Raw genomic sequence first — 21,092 nt, forward strand, 5'->3', positions numbered from 1 at the left:
CTTATTTGCCAAATCCACCTCATTGTCCACAGCACACGGCTTTTATACAAAAAGAAAGGCTTACAGTCATTATTGCTCTAATAAAAAGTTAACCAGTCAACAAAGCGTATATGATGGTTTCATTGATAAGCTTGTCTTTATTCTTGGCAAGTGTGTGTTTCAAAATCCATTTTTCGCAAACTACAAAGCCATAGTTCACAACAGGTACTGTGGTACAGCTTGATAATCTTTGCACAATCTGTTTCAAGTATCAAAAATGTGCCAGAATTAACCACTTACAAAGCAAAAATAGCATTTGTACGGAATGAATAATTGCGCTTCAAATAATCTTAATGTCACTTTTTGAATACTTCAGCTCCTTATTTCGTGACGATTTTTAGCTTCTACAACAGCCATACAAATTTGACTTTTGTAATATGTTGCGTTGACGATTCTAGAGCATTTAATTCAGGCGCGTGCAAATATGGGAACAGTAATCCAATAACAAAAACGCTAATAAATAAAGAGAAGCAAATCCATTGTCCGATGTCAACACCACAACGGAAATTGAAAACCGACTTGACAAGATCACAAAAATTTCATATAATTTTTAAAAAAATTAGTATCAATCTCCTTAAGCCACAAAATATACAGCTGAAAAACAAATAAAGCTGTGCGAGTGAAAACTTCGTGAAACAAGGACAAACAGATAGGAAACAGACACACACAAAAACCAGGAACTAATAGTGGAGCCGCGTAGAATTCATTATCCTCAATAGCTCAAATAACACATCATTATCAACTGAATCTCAAATAGAATAGATCGTTCGTATCATTTAGTAGCCAATGGAACTAATTAAACTCATTTGCTTTGAAAGTAGAAGTTTATAATCAAAAACAATTATTCTACAAATTGGCATCCGAAGGGATTAGGAGATAACCTTTAAAATAATTCTTTCGCACTCTCATAAATTCTATCATGAAACCTTTCATGAATTCTTTTTACTAGCATACAGTCGTAGTTTGACGCCATGAAAAATATCTCCGTAACGTGCTCGTCAAATCAAAAACCGCCTGAGTTACCGTTTCTTTACAGACAAAGTAGAAACACGGTATCATTTGCATAGAAATGAGTTAGTTGACTTCCAGCCGTTCGAATATGAGATGAACTGTAATGGCAACAAATAGCAGTTTCAAAGCAACGGGAGTAACGCTGAACCTTGTGGTACCTCGGTTTTGATTTCCTGCTCCGAAGACAAATCTTTAAACAAGACTCTCTCAGATCTACCACAGACAGCTTTCTAAGAAGCAGACAACACAGCCATCGAATTTTTTGCTGACATCTAGAATCCATAGAAGTATATTTTGATTAAGTGCATGGAAGGCTGCTGATAGGTCAAGCCGAATGTAAAAATTGCCTTTTTGTCCTAAATAAAGTAACGTCATTGATAACTTTTAGAAGGGCTGTTTCGGTTGAAAGACACTTTCTACACAAGAATTTATTGCCTTCAAGGTGCTCAGTGAGCGGTAAAAAAGCTGCTCTTTCTATTTAATGTGATATAAATTGATATTCGATACTGGTCTATAGTTTTCAAAATCCTCACAAACAGATTCACCTTTTTAATACCATAAACCGACACACGTTTACAATAATTACTTCAAACTCTATTCGAGCGCAATTAATGAAGTCCCAGAGATATTTGCCAAAATCTATATCGGCTCAATGTTTCAACTAGCCAACTGTCAATATCAAGCTAAATTTGGTTTTGAAAAATAGTATCAGTAAAGTCCATTCCCACTCCAAAAAAGCGTTGATAAAAACTGTATAATGCTTAATGTATTAAAGCTTATGATCACAAATTTGCGTTGCCTGAGAGTAAGAAAATATAAAATAAGAATAGATAGCTAGATTCTAAATAGAGAAATCATTGAGATGATTTTTATTGGGCCAGGTGATTTAAGTCAGTGTCCTCCACCATAACAGCTTGATAGGTATGCAGCAGAAAATAAGACTTAAAATTCTGTACAACTCTTTATATACAAGTTTCTTCTTAACTTCACGCTCTACTCAATTTTTAGGTCATTCTATAAGAGCTGACTTCCCAGCAACACCATAATTGTTCGTTTTTGCTTGATTCAATAGTCATTAACTATTTTTATTCAATATATTCCTATATATTATTCGTAAAGGAAGAGCAAGAAGTACTGTTGTCTTTTGCATTTTATTTGAAATGAAATTACTGTTTAAATTTCGGCTACATTAACATCACATTGTAATAGTACAGGTGCTTGATGAGAACTAACCGCTCTCCTGGCATGTTCACGCAAAATGTGGCGCAGTGCTTTGTTTGAGGACTCGAATGCCTGCAGCTTGTCCAACAGAAGAGACCTCTGTTTGTTCAGCAGAGAAATATCCGATGAAGACATTCTTTTATCCTTAAATCAAAACAAACAATCTCATACCACCGTCTTATTTGCCAAATCCACCTCATTGTCCACAGCACACGGCTTTTATACAAAAAGAAAGGCTTACAGTCATTATTGCTCTAATAAAAAGTTAACCAGTCAAAAAAGCGTATATGATGGTTTCATTGATAAGCTTGTCTTTATTCTTGGCAAGTGTGTGTTTCAAAATCCATTTTTCGCAAACTACAAAGCCATAGTTCACAACAGGTACTGTGGTACAGCTTGATAATCTTTGCACAATCTGTTTCAAGTATCAAAAATGTGCCAGAATTAACCACTTACAAAGCAAAAATAGCATTTGTACGGAATGAATAATTGCGCTTCAAATAATCTTAATGTCACTTTTTGAATACTTCAGCTCCTTATTTCGTGACGATTTTTAGCTTCTACAACAGCCATACAAATTTGACTTTTGTAATATGTTGCGTTGACGATTCTAGAGCATTTAATTCAGGCGCGTGCAAATATGGGAACAGTAATCCAATAACAAAAACGCTAATAAATAAAGAGAAGCAAATCCATTGTCCGATGTCAACACCACAACGGAAATTGAAAACCGAAAAACTTGACAAGATCACAAAAATTTCATATAATTTTTAAAAAAAATTAGTATCAATCTCCTTAAGCCACAAAATATACAGCTGAAAAACAAATAAAGCTGTGCGAGTGAAAATTTCGTGAAACAAGGACAAAAAGATAGGAAACAGACACACACAAAAACCAGGAACTAATAGTGGAGCCGCGTAGAATTCATTATCCTCAATAGCTCAAATAACACATCATTATCAACTGAATCTCAAATAGAATAGATCGTTCGTATCATTTAGTAGCCAATGGAACTAATTAAACTCATTTGCTTTGAAAGTAGAAGTTTATAATCAAAAACAATTATTCTACAAATTGGCATCCGAAGGGATTAGGAGATAACCTTTAAAATAATTCTTTCGCACTCTCATAAATTCTATCATGAAAACTTTCATGAATTCTTTTTACTAGCATACAGTCGTAGTTTGACGCCATGAAAAATATCTCCGTAACGTGCTCGTCAAATCAAAAACCGCCTGAGTTACCGTTTCTTTACAGACAAAGTAGAAACACGGTATCATTTGCATAGAAATGAGTTAGTTGACTTCCAGCCGTTCGAATATGAGATGAACTGTAATGGCAACAAATAGCAGTTTCAAAGCAACGGTAGTAACGCTGAACCTTGTGGTACCTCGGTTTTGATTTCCTGCTCCGAAGACAAATCTTTAAACAAGACTCTCTCAGATCTACCACAGACAGCTTTCTAAGAAGCAGACAACACAGCCATCGAATTTTTTGCTGACATCTAGAATCCATAGAAGTATATTTTGATTAAGTGCATGGAAGGCTGCTGATAGGTCAAGCCGAATGTAAAAATTGCCTTTTTGTCCTAAATAAAGTAACGTCATTGATAACTTTTAGAAGGGCTGTTTCGGTTGAAAGACACTTTCTACACAAGAATTTATTGCCATCAAGGTGCTCAGTGAGCGGTAAAAAAGCTGCTCTTTCTATTTAATGTGATATAAATTGATATTCGATACTGGTCTATAGTTTTCAAAATCCTCACAAACAGATTCACCTTTTTAATACCATAAACCGACACACGTTTACAATAATTACTTCAAACTCTATTCGAGCGCAATTAATGAAGTCCCAGAGGGAAAATTCCCTGATCTAAAGAAGATCATATCAGTAAGTAGCTTCATATGATGTCACTAGAGCTCATTAAAGAGATCTACATGATTTGAATCTACAAAATCAAACCAATTTTGGCCATCTTGAGTTCAGATGTAAAATTGTGAATTAGAGCAATTTAGATCCCGCTCAATTCGGACAGACAATGACGTAAAAGTCTAATGGTCCGACGAAAAACCAATCGAGCAAAAAATTGCATTAAAAAGACCAAGCGGAGCCAAATAATGAAACATGACCGACTAACGTCGGGCGAATTGCTCTCAAACGACCGGCGAGCGGTTGGCTTGGTCAGTAGCTAGCCACGGGGGGGGGGGGGGTGCACCGGGCACCGGGGGCTGATGGGGGCAGTACTGGGTGGGGGAGGGCAAAAGCGCGGTGGGGGGGGGGTGGAGCCAATAGTGGGGGTGGGGGTCAACAAAGGGGGGGGGGGGGTGTCAACCTCTAAGAACCGCCCCTCACACCATAAGTATAAGTATAAGTCTCCAAGACAGTTTGAGCTGAAACAAACCTGAAAGGCTCTAAGAGCACATAATGCCCGCTGGGCGCTACCTGTTTATCCCGTTTTTGAGGACGAAAAGTCAAAAGCGTCAGACGAAAAATTGGTCAAGCGAAAAATCGCATAAAAAGACCTACAGGACTAATATAATTGCTACAAACTTCGTTTGAGAGCAATTAAAAATGATCAAAATAATATTTTGCATACGAAAAGACAAACACCAACTCAATAATCTTGAAACGTTGTTCGAGAGACATCGATAATCCTTCACTATACGCAGGCGTAAGTTTCTAGCGCTCCTATCGGTGTCTATGTAATATATACTAACTTCTTTGAGGCGGTGGAGTGTGTCACGAAGTGCATCGACCTGCTTTGAGGCCTCCGCTCCTTCCACCTCCACATCTATCAACTTCCTGGACAGAATCTGCCTCTCAGTCTCAAGCAGTTCCTTCTCGGTCCTGTTAATACGCAATAAACTTATCACTTAGAAACATTCAGAAATTAAAGAGCAGGTTCAGCCTTATTTCTTTCTAACAATCCTAATCGAATATCAATTTCAAAGTAGTGGTTCCCCTCTTCGTTTCGCCTTTAATCGGACGCGGCATCGTCATTCATAATAAAATAATCCCATTCCATTACCACCAAATATCTCCATCGAATAAATAACTTCAATATCCCTCAATTAAATAACTTCATCAACATTTCATAGAATAACCAAATTTTGCATGAAACTTCTTAATTGAACAATCTACACTCAGTTGTGCATTTTTTACTGACATCAATAGCATTTACACTGAATATTCCAGTAATAGAGCCCTATCATACTGTAGTATGGCTGACTGACCTCTATTACCCTTCAATCAGAGAATAATACGCTCAAATTAGATTCATTAAGTGAGTGTGGATATATGCTCAACCAACTTACCAAAAACTATATCCTTTAAAACTCAAACCAAGCGTAAAAATTGAGCGTAAAATAATTTTCCGAAAATTTAAAAAGTAAATTTTATCAAAAAAATTGCTAAAATTGGAGTCATTAAAATATTGATAACCATTTTATTAACTCCACAAACTATACTATGCGACAGCTTATCATCATACCTTGGAGGAGGTCCCTAGGACCCTGGTGCCGGAAAAATGATAACAAATTCAAAAAATTTCAAAAAGCTTGAAAAATTGCAATCTGCATAAAAAAAACTGCAAAAATTTGTGATAATAAAGGTTGAAAACTAAGCCATGGCAAAAAAAAAATTTTCCGGAAACCTATTATCAAAACCTAACGGAGTTTTTCTGTCAGGCTGAAAAACCTGAATGACAATAAATGTTAAAAAATTGAAACAACGATTTTCAAAATACTTAAAATGCAAAATTTACTTAAAAAATGCTAAAATTTGTCATATTAAAATTGAAAGCTATTCCATGGCAAACAAATTTTTTCAGTAACTTATTATCAAACACTTAAGGACGCTTTCTGGTCCCTACGTCTGGAAAAACTTGAATAATGAAAAATAAATGTCAAAAAAAATTGAAAAAATTTGCACGTTTTGTCAAAAAATGCTAAAATTCGTGATGTTAAAATTTTGAAACCATTCCACTACCACTAGAAACTACGCATTAACTTATTATAAAACCCTAGAGGAGGTTCCTTGACACCTAGGGCTGAATAAACTCACAAAACAAATATTTTCAAAAAGCTTGAAAAAAATTGCAATTATTATAAAATTGCGTGTTTTGCGATCGGTTGTTCGTCAGTAGCCACGGGGGGGGGGGGGGGGGGGGTGCTGATGGGGAGGAGGGTAGGCAACAGTGCAGTGGGGTGGGGCAACAGCGCGGTGGGGGGGTTGGCGGCAATAGTGGGGGGTAAATAGTTGGGGTGTCTTCAACCTCTAAGAACCGCCCTTCACACCATAAGTATGTCTCCAAAACAGTTTCAGCTGAAACAGAGCTGAAAGGCTTAGAAAGTAAACTCACTTAGAAATCCTTGTTTCGTCTTTAAGAAATTCGACTGATCGACGAAGAGAATCGTTCACTTGTTCTGTGATGTCCAGGTCTGTTTTAGTCCGCATCAATTCATCCTCTTGGAAATCCAGTCGCTCTCGAGATCTAGCCAATTCCACACTCTTGGCCCTCAGTTCAGCTCGAGCGTTTTCTAGGTCCGCCTAAATAGACCACGAAATAAGACTGACGACAAAAAACATAGTACCATCAAATATTTTGTCCAATAAAATCAATCACCCCTTTCAATAATTGAACACCTGAAAGACCTCTGCCGAGAAGTTTCTATGGCACAAACTTACCGGTTGCCGTACAAAGTTCATTTTCGAGCAGCCATCTAAAGAACCATCCAGAATAAAGACATCATAAATTAAGAAAAAAACTTAATACTCCGTTAACAGATACTTGACCATCTTCTGCAGTTTAATAAAATTACGCAATATAATCTTTCAAATTGAAGACATTTGTTTGGAGATTGTGAAAAATAAATATAGATTTTTCTCCGAACAGATAAAATTAAGTTTACGAGAGCATGAACAGATTATTCTTACACATGCTCGCTCTTTAGATGAAGTGCCATAGAAATCTTCAACGTTGACGGGATTAGCAACACTCCGATGAGAGGGTAAGTTGGCATGCATCTGATAAAAACTGATGTCATTACGACCACAAAGCAGTTTTCACGCAAATGATTACGAAGAACACAATACCTGTTTAGACAGATGGTTGACTACAGCGACCGTTTCCACTTTTACTGGTGCCTACCAAAATCAAATTAAAAAAATTACATTACATCAGTTAAATTTCAATTTTGACGAGATCTGTATACATTAGGTAATTCATAAAAAGGCAAATGCAAAAACTACAAAAATAATTCCTGTATTATACAATATCAAATTGACTGATGTCGAAGTGGACGGAGTACTTAGCGCCTAGTAGTTAGTGCTTTTCTAACACCCTCGAAGCTTTCTCGTACATAACTGCCAACAACCCCTCAATTACCTTTCGTTATTTACAAAGCAGATTTCCGATTGAAGTCTTGTTTCTACTTTACTTAAGTTTTTTTTATATATTATAGTTTTCGTTCACTTGCATTTTGCTGACACGAACACTGCCATTTTGCTGACTGAGCAGGCCAAAACTAAAGATTATAGAGGATCACGGACCTAAGACAACGTAACTGCGAGGAAGAGCAGTTTTCCCCAACCGAAAACATAGCCGGCAGATTGCCGGAAAATAGCCGCGATAGACGCTCGTGGCCTTCCATGGAATTCAAACAACTAAAGAAACAAGACAGACAGATTGACCACCAGTCCTTTAATAGACCACCAGATTCTTTGGGTTAGATTCGGACTGTCATTTTTATGAGACAAATACCCTCTATAAGGAAAAAGCCCTAGAAGAGCTTTTCCAAAATCAAGTGAGGTAAGTCACGCAATTGACCTAAAAGCAGAATATATGACGTCACGCACACAAAATTCTAACTCCAAGGCAGTAGAAGTAACTGAAATTGAAAAAGTCAATGGTCGCAAGAATCATTGCTGGAAGTCCTGAAATACAATCCAAAAAATTGAATGAAAAACTTAGAAATACTGTACTTGACCAGAACATCAGTTGAACAACGCCAGCCAAAAAGAGAAACAATCTCAAAAGTTTGAACTAAAATCAAACAAACTGAACAAAAATATATTCATTGTAAAACTGATGAACTCTTGGACTCCTGAAGGACAAATTTGATCCAATTAACCCTTAAACCATTAACCCGAACACAAACCTCGAAAGGCCAATAAAGACAGCAAAAAATTTAGAACGACCAAGACCTAATGACCCGAAAAAAAGTTTCATTGGTCCGTAACGATTCATAAATGACTAAAAAAATAACAAAAAATTTCAAAACAATTGCAATTTGTAATGAAAAGCTGCAAAAATTTTAGATATTAGTTTCTTCAGAACCATTTCAATCTATCAAGGCTATTCAGTAGCTCAATTTCTAGCTTTCAAAAGTTGCACTCATAAAGATCGATAATTTAGAAACATGACAAAAATTTTGAACTGTTCAAAATTTATAAAAGAGATGCAAAAACTTGTGTGTGATATTCAAAAGTTGAAAACAATTCCATTGCCCCTAGCAACTACTAAAACAAACGAGAAAACCGCAGATGAGGTTAGCTGACCTCTCAGACAAGAAAAAGTGAATAAACGATAAACATTTTCAAAAAATTGGAAACAAAAATTACAAGTTATCACAAACTAATAAAATTGGTGAATTCAAAATGTTGAAAACGATTTTATTACAAATAAAAACTATGAAGACACTTATTATCATACCTTATAGGAAGTTTTCTGCCACACTGAGGCTGGAAACACTCCAAAATGACAACAATTTTACTTGCAAGCTTTCTCAAAAGGTTGCAAAAATTCGGGACATTAAAATGTTGAAAATCAAAAAATGGAATGTTAAAATCAATTGGAAAGCTCAAAAAATGACAAAAAAGTTCAGAAAACTTTGGTATACTTCAACTTGATAAAAATTGCAAAAATTATCATCATTTTTCGTGATTGTTTACATTACCAAAAACATATTTGAAGAAATTGCCATAAAAAGTAATTATATCTTTTAGAAGACATTTATCAACTTTGACAAACGACAATTCAAGAATAATCAAACAAAAACCTCGAAAATTAACAAAAAAACCTGAAAAAAATAGCGCCATTTTGGTCTCGAAAACTCATATATGACATTTTAAGCTTGAATTACGGCCTTCCCAGTAGCTTCAACACTCTAAGCACTTGATGGACTATTAAACGCGGCTGAAACCTAATGCGACTGGGTCTTACCTGTTTATCCAATTTTGAAAGATCAAAGTCATGACAAATGTGTGAAAGTGTTTAAAACATCTTATGAAAAAAAGAGAGCACCAATACAATCTAATTCTTGGATTGTAAACAATGACGATGTCCCCAATATTCGTCGCTATCGCTTCGCGGCTATTAAAAAAAGAGTGAGGGTAAAAACAAAATACACATAATTCGATTGTTTCTATAACGCCGCATGATCTAGTGAAGATCCTAATGCTATTAATAGATTCAAAACATCCAATTTCGCAATTGTACCCCAATTGTAATCACATCCAGTATATTGATTAGTACAAAAAAATTGTTAAACATTTGAACGCACTTTTGCCTCTATTAGGTCAAACAGTACTTCTATTCATTAATCTTCAGAAAAACGGTCGCTAATTATTTGGCTATGAAAGACGACCAGGGGGAGGCAACAGTGGGAGGGGGGTTTGGAAACGAATCTAGAGTGACTAATTCCTTTTCGGAGTAACTCCGTGTGGTATTTCAACGGCATCGCAAATTACTTGATCATTGTCCTCAACTTGATATCAAGAATTTGGAAACGACTCCAAATTTGTCAACAGTACAGAAAACAGAACCTGGAGAATGGGATATATTCGTTTGGTAATAATTGGAATACTAAACAAACGCGTACACTTGAAAACCCTCAAATCACCAGTTCCATGTTTCCAAGAAGTACAGCCGTTCGTACATACTATAGCTGGCGACTAAATCAACACTAAATTACAAGTCTGCTTGGCTCCATAATGATTGTAGTGTCTTGTTTTCCAAAAAACACAAGAGCTGTCTTTGCTATTTGCTATCTGAAATCGGCCTTTGTTACCAGTCAATTCCCCAAAAAAATTTACTCCTAAATTTTAAAAATTGAAAACGCAACAACTTGTCTGCGTATCAAAAAGGAAATGAACTAGGTTTTGTAGAATCAGAAGCTCTTATTCCCCAATAAAAGCAGTTGACAATCAACGATCTGCAAATTTTCACAAAATAGGGAATAGAATAGGAAATGTGAGCTTTTAATTAAAACTGCCAGCTGTTTCCCCCAATAGAATTTCCCAGCTGCTCTGAATAGGAGTATGTAGACCATATGGAGACCATAGTTTTCTACGGTGTTATCACTTAATGTTATATCTCAGTTTAATTTGCTTTGCTCTACAGTTTTTTTCTATGCTATTGACTCTATGTTCAAAAATTACAAAATCTAACGATCTTCAGCCTTCAACAAAACTTCTTTGTCAACTTCTTCGGAAAACGTGAACTTCTTTGGTGAGATTTTTACCTGTTTCTCTCAATTAAAAATGCGACTGCTCATCCACCAAAAGGTTGCAAAAATTCGGGACATTAAAATGTTGAAAATCATTCCATTGCCATTAAAAAGTATAGAGAAAACTATTATCAAACCCTCCAAGACGTTTTATGGCCCTTGAGGCTGGAAAGCTCAAAAAATGACAAAAAAGTTCCGAAAACTTTGGTATACTTCAAAACTTGATAAAAATTGCAAAAATTATCATCATTTTCGTGATTGTTTACATTACAAAAAAAACAGATTTGATGAAATTGCCGTAATTATATCTTTCAGAAGACATTTATCAACTTTTACAAACAACAATTCAAGAATAATCAAACAAAAACCTCGAAAATTGACAAAAAAACGTGAAAAATTGCGCTATTTTGGTCTCGAAAACTCATGAATGACCTTTTAAGCTTGAATTACGGCCTTCTCAGTAGCTTCAACACTCTAAGCACTTGATGGACTATTAAACGCGGCTGAAACCTAATGCGACTGGGTCTTACCTGTTTATCCAATTTTAAAGATCAAAGTCATGACAAATGCATGAAAATTTTTAAAACATCTTATGAAAAAAAGAGAGCACCAAAACAATCCAATTCCTGGATTGTAAAAAATGAGGATGTCCCCAAAATTCGTCGCTATCGCTTCGCGGCTATTAACAAAAGAGTGAGGGTGAAAACAAAATATACATATTTCGGTTGTTTCTATAACGCCGCATGATCTACTCAAGATCCTAATGCTCTTAATAATTTCAAAACATCCAATTTCGCAATTGTACTCCAATTGTGATCGCATCCAGTATATTGATTCGTAAAAATAAGTAATTGTTAAACATTTGAACGCACTTTTGCCTCTATTAGGTCAAACAGTACTTCTATTCATTAATCTTCAGAAAAACGGTCGCTAATTATTTGGCTATGAAAGACGACCAGGGGGAGGCAACAGTGGGAGGGGGGTTTGGAAACGAATCTAGAGTGACTATTTCCTTTTCGGAGTAACTCCGTGTGGTATTTCAACGGCATCGCAAATTACTTGATCATTGTCCTCAACTTGATATCAAGAATTTGGAAACGACTCCAAATTTGTCAACAGTACAGAAAACAGAACCTGGAGAATGGGATATATTCGTTTGGTAATAATTGGAATACTAAACAAACGCGTACACTTGAAAACCCTCAAATCACCAGTTCCATGTTTCCAAGAAGTACAGCCGTTCGTACATACTATAGCTGGCGACTAAATCAACACTAAATTACAAGTCTGCTTGGCTCCATAATGATTGTAGTGTCTTGTTTTCCAAAAAACACAAGAGCTGTCTTTGCTATTTGCTATCTGAAATCGGCCTTTGTTACCAGTCAATTCCCCAAAAAATTAACTCCTAATTTTTAAAAATTGAAAACGCAACAACTTGTCTGCGTATCAAAAAGGAAATGAACTAGGTTTTGTAGAATCAGAAGCTCTTATTCCCCAATGAAAGCAGTTGACAATCAACGATCTGTAAATTTTCACAAAATAGGGAATAGAATAGGAAATGTGAGCTTTTAATTAAAACTGCCAGCTGTTTCCCCCAATAGAATTTCCCAGCTGCTCTGAATAGGAGTATGTAGACCATATGGAGACCATAGTTTTCTACGGTGTTATCACTTAATGTTATATCTCAGTTTAATTTGCTTTGCTCTACAGTTTTTTTCTATGCTATTGACTCTATGTTCAAAAATTACAAAATCTACTGATCTTCAGCCTTCAACAAAACTTCTTTGTCAACTTCTTCGGAAAACGTGAACTTCTTTGGTGAGATTTTTACCTGTTTCTCTCAATTAAAAATGCCACTGCTCATCCACCAAAAGGTTGCAAAAATTCGGGACATTAAAATGTTGAAAATCATTCCATTGCCATTAAAAAGTATAGAGAAAACTATTATCAAACCCTCCAAGACGTTTTATGGCCCTTGAGGCTGGAAAGCTCAAAAAATGACAAAAAAGTTCCGAAAACTTTGGTATACTTCAAAACTTGATAAAAATTGCAAAAATTATCATCATTTTCGTGATTGTTTACATTACAAAAAAACAGATTTGATGAAATTGCCGTAATTATATCTTTCAGAAGACATTTATCAACTTTTACAAACAACAATTCAAGAATAATCAAACAAAAACCTCGAAAATTGACAAAAAAACGTGAAAAAAATAGCGCCATTTTGGTCTCGAAAACTCATATATGACATTTTAAGCTTGAATTACGGCCTTCCCAGTAGCTTCAACACTCTAAGCACTTGATGGACTATTAAACGCGGCTGAAACCTAATGCGACTGGGTCTAACCTGTTTATCCAATTTTAAAGATCAAAGTCATGACAAATGCATGAAAATTTTTAAAACATCTTATGAAAAAAAGAGAGCACCAAAACAATCCAATTCCTGGATTGTAAAAAATGACGATGTCCCCATAATTCGTCGCTATCGCTTCGCGGCTATTAACAAAAGAGTGAGGGTGAAAACAAAATATACATATTTCGGTTGTTTCTATAACGCCGCATGATCTACTCAAGATCCTAATGCTCTTAATAATTTCAAAACATCCAATTTCGCAATTGTACTCCAATTGTGATCGCATCCAGTATTATTGATTCGTAAAAATAAGTAATTGTTAAACATTTGAACGCACTTTTGCCTCTATTAGGTCAAACAGTACTTCTATTCATTAATCTTCAGAAAAACGGTCGCTAATTATTTGGCTATGAAAGACGACCAGGGGGAGGCAACAGTGGGAGGGGGGTTTGGAAACGAATCTAGAGTGACTATTTCCTTTTCGGAGTAACTCCGTGTGGTATTTCAACGGCATCGCAAATTACTTGATCATTGTCCTCAACTTGATATCAAGAATTTGGAAACGACTCCAAATTTGTCAACAGAACAGAAAACAGAACCTGGAGAATGGGATATATTCGTTTGGTAATAATTGTCAGCGGAGGCCTACCTATACCCATGTGACGTTCACCTTTATGCCAGCTATCTATTAGAGCAATTTTGGGGGCGCTAACTATTTTGGTTTTCTCAGGCTTTTGTTTTAAAGATTTTAAGTCAGCATGCTCGAAAGAGTTCTTTTGGCAATTTTGAGTCTATCTCCAGAAATAAAAGTTTTGTGCAGCAAAAGTTTTATTCACAAGTCAACTGAGCTGTAGCTATCGTTCTCTCTGTTCTGAGAGTGGCAATTAGATTAGAGCATAACATTTGATGTTAAATATTTGCACGAGATAAAGTAAGAGCATTGTACAATTTAATCTTTATAATCCCGGATGCTTATGCGCGTGTGAATGAGTTAAATTTACTAACAATGGGGTAAATGCACGCGCATGGATTGTACAAATATGTTTAAGCATGGCACGAATGTATGAGGGGCATGACACTCCCACTTCTTCAGAAAAAAAAAATTAATGTCAAGTTTTCAATTTTCAGTTTTCAATGTCTTCTGATCTTAATTTATTCGCAATGAACTGTGATTCTGACGAGGCGCAGGCTGTCAGTTCTGTGTGCGAATCAGCATCCAGCGAGAAACACCAGAGAAATGTTGTCTGGGCGAGAGAGCTATGGAATTTTGTGTCAGCTGGAAGTGTGTCGTCTGTTCCAGAGGTGACCCGTGAGGAAATTGAGGGTCAGAGTATGAGTGTTGGCATTCTTCGCGGGGAGCCTCTGATGGAGTTCAGCAGCCCCGAGATGCAAGTAAGAATCTTGAAGTATGTGTAGAGGTAGTAATCGTGTCTTAGTTGTTGTTCACTGCATGAATTGTGAATGCATGTTGTGCTGTTTGGTTTTTACAGCAGTTGGCAACGGGATTGAGGACGCCATTGGATTTCGAAGGACACTTCGCCAGCAACGAGAAGATCAGGCCAGATTGGGCTTTTCAGTCATGGGTGTGCGAGGGTGTGTATCCTCGTGACATCCTAAGTTACCACCCGAGGCCACATCGCACTGAAAACTTGTCCGGCTTCTTCAACTTCCGTGTGTTTGGGGGCGAACGTCTGTATGATCCTAGCCTGCTCATTGCAAACTCGTTCACGTACACAGGCCCTCATGTAGATTCTAAGCCCACGCTGACCACACTTGCTGTTCTCCTCTTTGGCGTGAAGCTCTGGATTATATGTCCAGACATCAAGACAGACACGGCAGCGTTCATTAGAGGGCTGGATTTGAAAGAAATGTGCAGCTTCCTCAAAGTAATTGCGCAATTAGTTCGGTTTTGACTGTTTTTTGTTCCTCTGCTGACACTATGGGAGCATAATGCGGTTGATGTTCTTGATTGTCAAATGTCATGCTTGTTCAGGGGCCAGCAGGGAAAGGATTCAGATTCGTGATTCAACGGCCTGGTGACACGCTGTATCTGCAAGAGATGGTTGGGCACGCTGTCTTCACTGTCAATGGTCTCCCTGGCATCGACTGTGGGATCATTGAAGAGGGCTCGTGTCTGCTATCGTCACCAGTGGTCACGGATTTGTCTCCAGAGAGGTTGCACGGGTTAAGTTGGATCGTTGAACAACCCGGCACCCGCTGCTCGTAAGAGGAAGCAGAAGAAGAAGGCCCGGTTTGGAAGAAATCAGCGCCCAAAGAGTTAGCTCAATGACAAGTGGTATCAAATTTTACTGCACTTTTTTCCCAAATAGTAATGAATAAATAGCGAAAAATTGAAAACTGAATAATACGAGAAATGCGGTAATACCCATATAGCAAAAAGCACAATGTTTACGGTTTGTATATTAAATTTGAGTTGCGTAGCTCAAATAACAAGATGAGGCTTTTGTTTTTCGTATTTTAAGAAATTTTATAAATAGCACACAGTTCAGATAAAAGGTGAAATTAAACATAATATAGTGCACAGAAGCACGCGAAAGAGGGTATAAAGCACGAAGGTTGTTATGATCAATAACTGTGTTAAAAATTACAGCGCTGACTTTTATAGTTAAGCCAGGCTTTTGTTTTAAAATACACTGTTTTTTTTTTGAATTAAGTTAAAAAAAAATAACACGAAATTAAACTTTTTGGTTCCTTCATGAAGTCCAATCAGCGCACAAAATTACGCATTTAACACAAAGCAATAGCTGAGGAGTGTGTATAGAGAAAACGAGAGCTTTTGAACAAACGGCACTACCAGGCTTTTGTTTTAACTGCAGCAAACTTTATATAAATATCACATTCAGAGGGTAATTGTATTCGATTAGAACATAAGTACTAAGCTTAGCCACTCATATGACGTGAGAAGGCACATGTAGGAGCTATGCTGAGATTTATAGAGAGATTGAGCCAATAGAGTTGTCAGGCTTTTGTATTAAAGAAGCATTAAAAATAAAGCAATGAATAAAACTTGTTCGTCAAATAAAACATAAATTAATTAAAAAGTATTTGCGTTTAAGATTTTGTTTTACCCATGTGACATTAAGCACATAAACTCGGAGCTCCTGACAAAGAACGGTGGTTTTCTGTTGAGTAGTTTGGTCAGGCTTTGTTTTTTAACAATAACAAAATAGTGAAATTAAAAGCAAATCTTTTTTCAAATCATTGAAATATTTTTTATTTTAGAGCCAACAACAAGCAGCACACAGCTTCTAGACGAGGGAAGCCGCAGCGAATAGCTGCAAGCAGAAGGGTGGGGAGAGGAGGGGGACAGGGGGGAGAAACGAAGCATCGTCATTAAGTTTTAGTAGGTATATCCACTTTATTTATACTTGAAAAATTTTCTGGTTATTAAATTGAGAAGTAGCACACATATTGAATCCGCGATAATCTAACATATTTGTAGCAATTATTCGTGTCGGTAGTTTTGGTGGACGAATTGTAAAATAATTTTCATACAGCTCCAGAAATAAATGTATTTTTTTCCTGTTTTTTTTTTCAATTTATATGAGTATTTTTTTTTTCCTTTTCACAATTATATAATTAAATCTTTCAAGCCAAAATCTTTTATAATTGAGTATAGGACTGAGAGTAGCACAGGTATAATAAATTGTTTGTGAGTGAAAAACACCCAGAATCAAATCAGTAACTAATGGTTTATGAAGATTTTCAGATCTATAAAAATGATGTCAAAGATATTGTTTGTTGCATTATTTGCTATGATTGTTACGAGTGTTGATATTAACAAGTGCATTTTATTGAGCGAAGAGAACAATTTTGGGACAAATTTGAAGTGGTTGTGTTGTGATGGAGTACAATTTTTGAGCGAGGCTGGAAAAATTACAGCAAAAGCAGGGGCATGCGAAAATTCCCAAAATAAAGTGAAGCCTTCAGCTGGCAGCATGTTAATGATAGCCAGTTTTGCAATTGTGCTACAATTACAGTTGAGTCATTAATATGAGAGTAGTAGGAAAGTGGTGAAGGAAAACAGTTTAATGAGAGCAAGTAGATGGAGTTGAGTAAAGTGAACAAAACTAGAAAATTTCAAAAACAAAGAAACTTTTAGTTTTATTTACCATACGTTGAATCTGTAAATGAATTAAAGTTAGGAGAAGATTGATCTATATATTTTTCATTAAGCACGCGACTCATAAATCACTTGAGGATAAATGGGGGGCGGAACAATCGATTGCTCTGACTCTGGACAAGATGCAGATTGAGAATCCGCTGTATCAACAGTAGTTGTTGAAGGGCTAAAAAATGGATTTGGTAAATTTAAATCACGTCGTCGGAAAATTAATCCCTTTTCGCGAACACGATGATTAGGGTGTTGTCGCAAGTAGTCATAATCTTCATCAGAAACTACCAAAATGGGCTGTGATTTAATAGTGTGGGCAGAAATAGTTAGGCGAAATGGGAAACGTCTATGAACTTGAATGTACCGGTGAAAAAGATAACTCATCAAAAAGTGTAGACCGAAAGACAAAATAAATGTAGTGATCGCAAACACTATATAAGGTGTCCAGTGCACCGTCTCATCGAATTTTGCTGTTATCTGAGGATGAAATTGTTTCATGCGATTAACAATAGGTTCAGTAACTTTTTCGAGTTCTTTATAATTACGTCTCTTATGCTCAGGAATGTGAATTAGTTGGAGATGAACCTCCTCTACTAATTGTACTCGAGCAATGTCAACATCAGACATTTGTGGCATAGAATCAAGAGATGGAAGTTGATTGAATAAAAAGCTAAGCGGCGTTGGTAAATTAATGTCGAGTCTTAACTGGTGTTGTATACTGACAGGTAGACCAATCTGATCTTAAATGTATATTAGGTCCTTCTAATTCCTGTCCACACGCTAAAATAATAATGCAAACTTGGCACCCTTGTCTATGTTCTTTACTTAGGGGATGACTAGAATTCGGAGATCTAGACGAGAGCAGAAAGTTTGGCGTTGCACTAGTAATCAGCCATCTACCATGGCCTAACGATTGAGCCTTTTCTTTGATAGGTAATTGAATTGATCTGATGCTACAAACTTCGAGTGCGGATAGAGTGTCTTTAAAAAGCAAAGTAGCCAGACATGAGTCCTTCGATTTTTCCATCGCAAAAGAAGAGAAACAAATTGAGTAAAGCTTAGAGCCTATACATTCTTGTAAGTCAAATTCAGTCAAAAGTGCAGCTTCACTTTGCGTGTCTGTTACTGCAATGTAAGGCGTTTCTAAAACCCAAATGGTTGCTCTTGTTGACTCTTTAGTTGGCATTGGAACTGGAAGAGCGTGAATTACATCTAAAGCTGTAGAACCTGATGAAAAAGGTATAGATAATGTTAACATAAGACCAAAGTCGACACTAACAACACTTGTAACAAGTCGTGTCTCATAGTAAGACATCACATGTTCTATTGGAATGGAAAGTGTTAGTCGATCTCTGTTGTATTGAGTTTCTAGCAAAACTTGTTGTAAAATTCGAATAAAAATTTTGCGAGGTATAAGAGAAAGTGGCAGCATACCATCTGCAATGGCAGTAGTCGAGCTCAAAATATTCATTCTAAAAGCAAAAAGAGCAGATCTATATGTGCGCAGATTGGTGTATACAGACGTTAAAATAGAGTTCAACAGGCCAATGTGGTGATTGAATTCTTCACGGATATAAAGAAATTGGTCACAATTTCGCATGTAGTTAATGCTGCTAGCCAATGTGTCAAACTGTGTCTGTAAAATTTTAACATTAGATCTCTGGATTTCAGCTAGATGTTCTGTGGCTTTACGCAGGTCTCGGAGTTCCTTTCCTACTATAAAAAATTTCTCGTTCGTGGCGTTTTGGACACTAGACCATTCTTGCTGTAATTGGTTCATGTGGTTGATTGAGTCTACAATAGCTTTTCTATTCTGCTTACCAATCTGATTGCATCCGCCAAACATTCGTCCTAATGTACAGGATAGTTTGTCTTTGAATCCCATGCCCAGACCAAAGATTCCAGCTGCAGCGCCTGCTAACAGGGCAACGGGAATGCCTCTTCGTTCTCGATATTGATGCTCTGTAACTTTTGAGGGGAACAGCTCTGTGAGTTCTTGCTGAAGTTTCACCAAGTCGTTTTCGGCTCTTTCTTTCTCTGCAATGACTTCGGTAAGAACCCATTGTGAATTGAAGTTGGTGGCAGTGATGTTACTGTAGTCAAGTTGGCATCCCTTGTTGGGGTGATTCCAGATTGTGTCCATTCTTTGTGCGATTTCAGAGATAAATTTATCAATTGTTAGGTCAAAATTTGGAAAAGGCAAAACAAATTGAATCTGTTCAAATTTTTCAGCCAATAGTATTTTTCGATGGTAATTAAAAACAATGCCATTATGTTCTGAGTTTCCTGCTATCAGAAAAGGAAAGATTATTAATTGAACAAGCGAAATTGAATACAAGTTGTAACCAAAGTTGGCCATTCTTTAGTTAAAATTTGTTTTCTTAAGTTCGCCAATTGTTAGTACTGCTCAATTCGACTGATTTTTGGATAAATGATCTAAATATGTGAATATTTTGGTTTGTATTCTGAGTGTGTTGAACTTTATAAGAAAAGGTTATGTTTGAACTGACGGGAGTGATATCCAAAGTTTAGTCAAATTAACTTTTATCAAATGTTACTAGATTTGTTTGCTGTTTCAGTGGAGCACAGGAAGGACATAGTTTGCCTACTTAGATAATCTAAACAATTAGTTTGCGAATCGGTCAGAGTTCGATGAGCTGGCTTGATAGCGTTTTGGTACGTTCACCTCTCGGCGAAGTTCATATGCCCTGTTAGTTCCAACGCGTGGATCTTGATCTGGTGGAACTAATGAGCGGCGCCTTCTTTTTGATTTATTTGGCGGATCCAAAGGAACCGCTTGTGAAAACACGCTGGTCGGTTGAGTAGTGGCCCGTGTAACGTAATTTGGATAGTGTCGGGTATCAATGAATTCGGCACTCTGAGTAGTTGGTTGGAAGTGTTGGTTTCCTTCTACCACAAATTGCTCCGCAGTATTTTTATACTCTTCGTGACAAAAACCTGGCCTGTTTTCCTGGTTTTGGGTCTGTAGGGGTCGCAAAATGGGCTGCTCATCATCTGATTGTTGTAATATGGGGTCTGAATTTCGTCCATCAGCAACTAAATTTGTGTTATTATCATTTTCACGTCGGTTTATATTTAATTGCAGTTCCGGATTATTTGCAAAGTGTGTTGGAGCATTAAAACGTGATCTCACACCAAATTGCATAATTGAGGAACCATTAGATGGTCCCACTATGATTGGCGAGTGGTGGGAGGCTAGATCTTTTAGGGTTTGGTCAAAAATTTGAGGTTCAGAGATTATTTTTGTGATTGGGTCGGCTTTAAAAATTTTGGAGTCAATCTCTTTCAAATCTTCAAACTCGTATTTTGGTTGAATTGGACGCAAACCAATACGATGTACGAGTTGTGTATCGTTGGTATTAACTTTGCGAACTATATAATTTGAATTTGTTAAAACTTGCTCAACGCGATAGAGCGGTAACCATTTGGTTACTGATTTAGCAGCAAAGTCTTTTGTACTACTTATTTTTGGGTTCATTAATAGGCAGTACGAATACAATGCTAGAGGTTTTGAAAGAGCTTTTTTGTCATAGAAACGACGATATTTGTTGTATGCAACTATGGAATTATCCCTAGCACCAGCAAAGAGCGTGTTCATACGGTCTTGACTTTGTTGTAAAAAGTCTTGAGTTGGTTGCGCTTTTTTGACAGTTAAATTATTGAATCGCAAGTCAAGGGGCTTTGTCGGCTGACGGCCATGAAAGAGCAGGGTCGGGGGGCATCCTATTGAAGAATTATAAGTGGTGTTATAGACAGAAGCTGCGATATCAACATAATGGTGCCAGTCTTTTACAATTATATCTTC

The 21,092-nt window shown here is 36.7% G+C and overlaps 2 protein-coding genes across 3 annotated transcripts in view; one reads left to right on the top strand and one right to left on the bottom strand.

The window, feature by feature from the left end:
* LOC142335302 (putative protein-lysine deacylase ABHD14B) overlaps nucleotides 1–21,092 on the top strand; it is a 568,842-nt gene that overhangs the window by 191,489 nt on the left and 356,261 nt on the right. The window lies entirely within an intron of this gene.
* Nucleotides 1–21,092, bottom strand: part of LOC142335236 (uncharacterized) — a 144,865-nt gene that overhangs the window by 115,623 nt on the left and 8,150 nt on the right. The window contains exons 3-7 of the mRNA XM_075383654.1: nucleotides 7,366–7,416; nucleotides 7,207–7,296; nucleotides 6,632–6,819; nucleotides 4,989–5,118; nucleotides 2,284–2,415 (exon numbers count right to left, since the gene is read on the bottom strand). Of these exons, the coding sequence (XP_075239769.1) occupies nucleotides 2,284–2,415; nucleotides 4,989–5,118; nucleotides 6,632–6,819; nucleotides 7,207–7,296; nucleotides 7,366–7,416 (591 nt within the window). The remainder of the gene's footprint in view (nucleotides 1–2,283; nucleotides 2,416–4,988; nucleotides 5,119–6,631; nucleotides 6,820–7,206; nucleotides 7,297–7,365; nucleotides 7,417–21,092) is intronic.

Source organism: Convolutriloba macropyga, chromosome 1 (genome assembly GCF_964194025.1).
Source record: "Convolutriloba macropyga chromosome 1, txConMacr16.3, whole genome shotgun sequence".
Taxonomy (NCBI): domain Eukaryota; kingdom Metazoa; phylum Xenacoelomorpha; order Acoela; family Convolutidae; genus Convolutriloba; species Convolutriloba macropyga.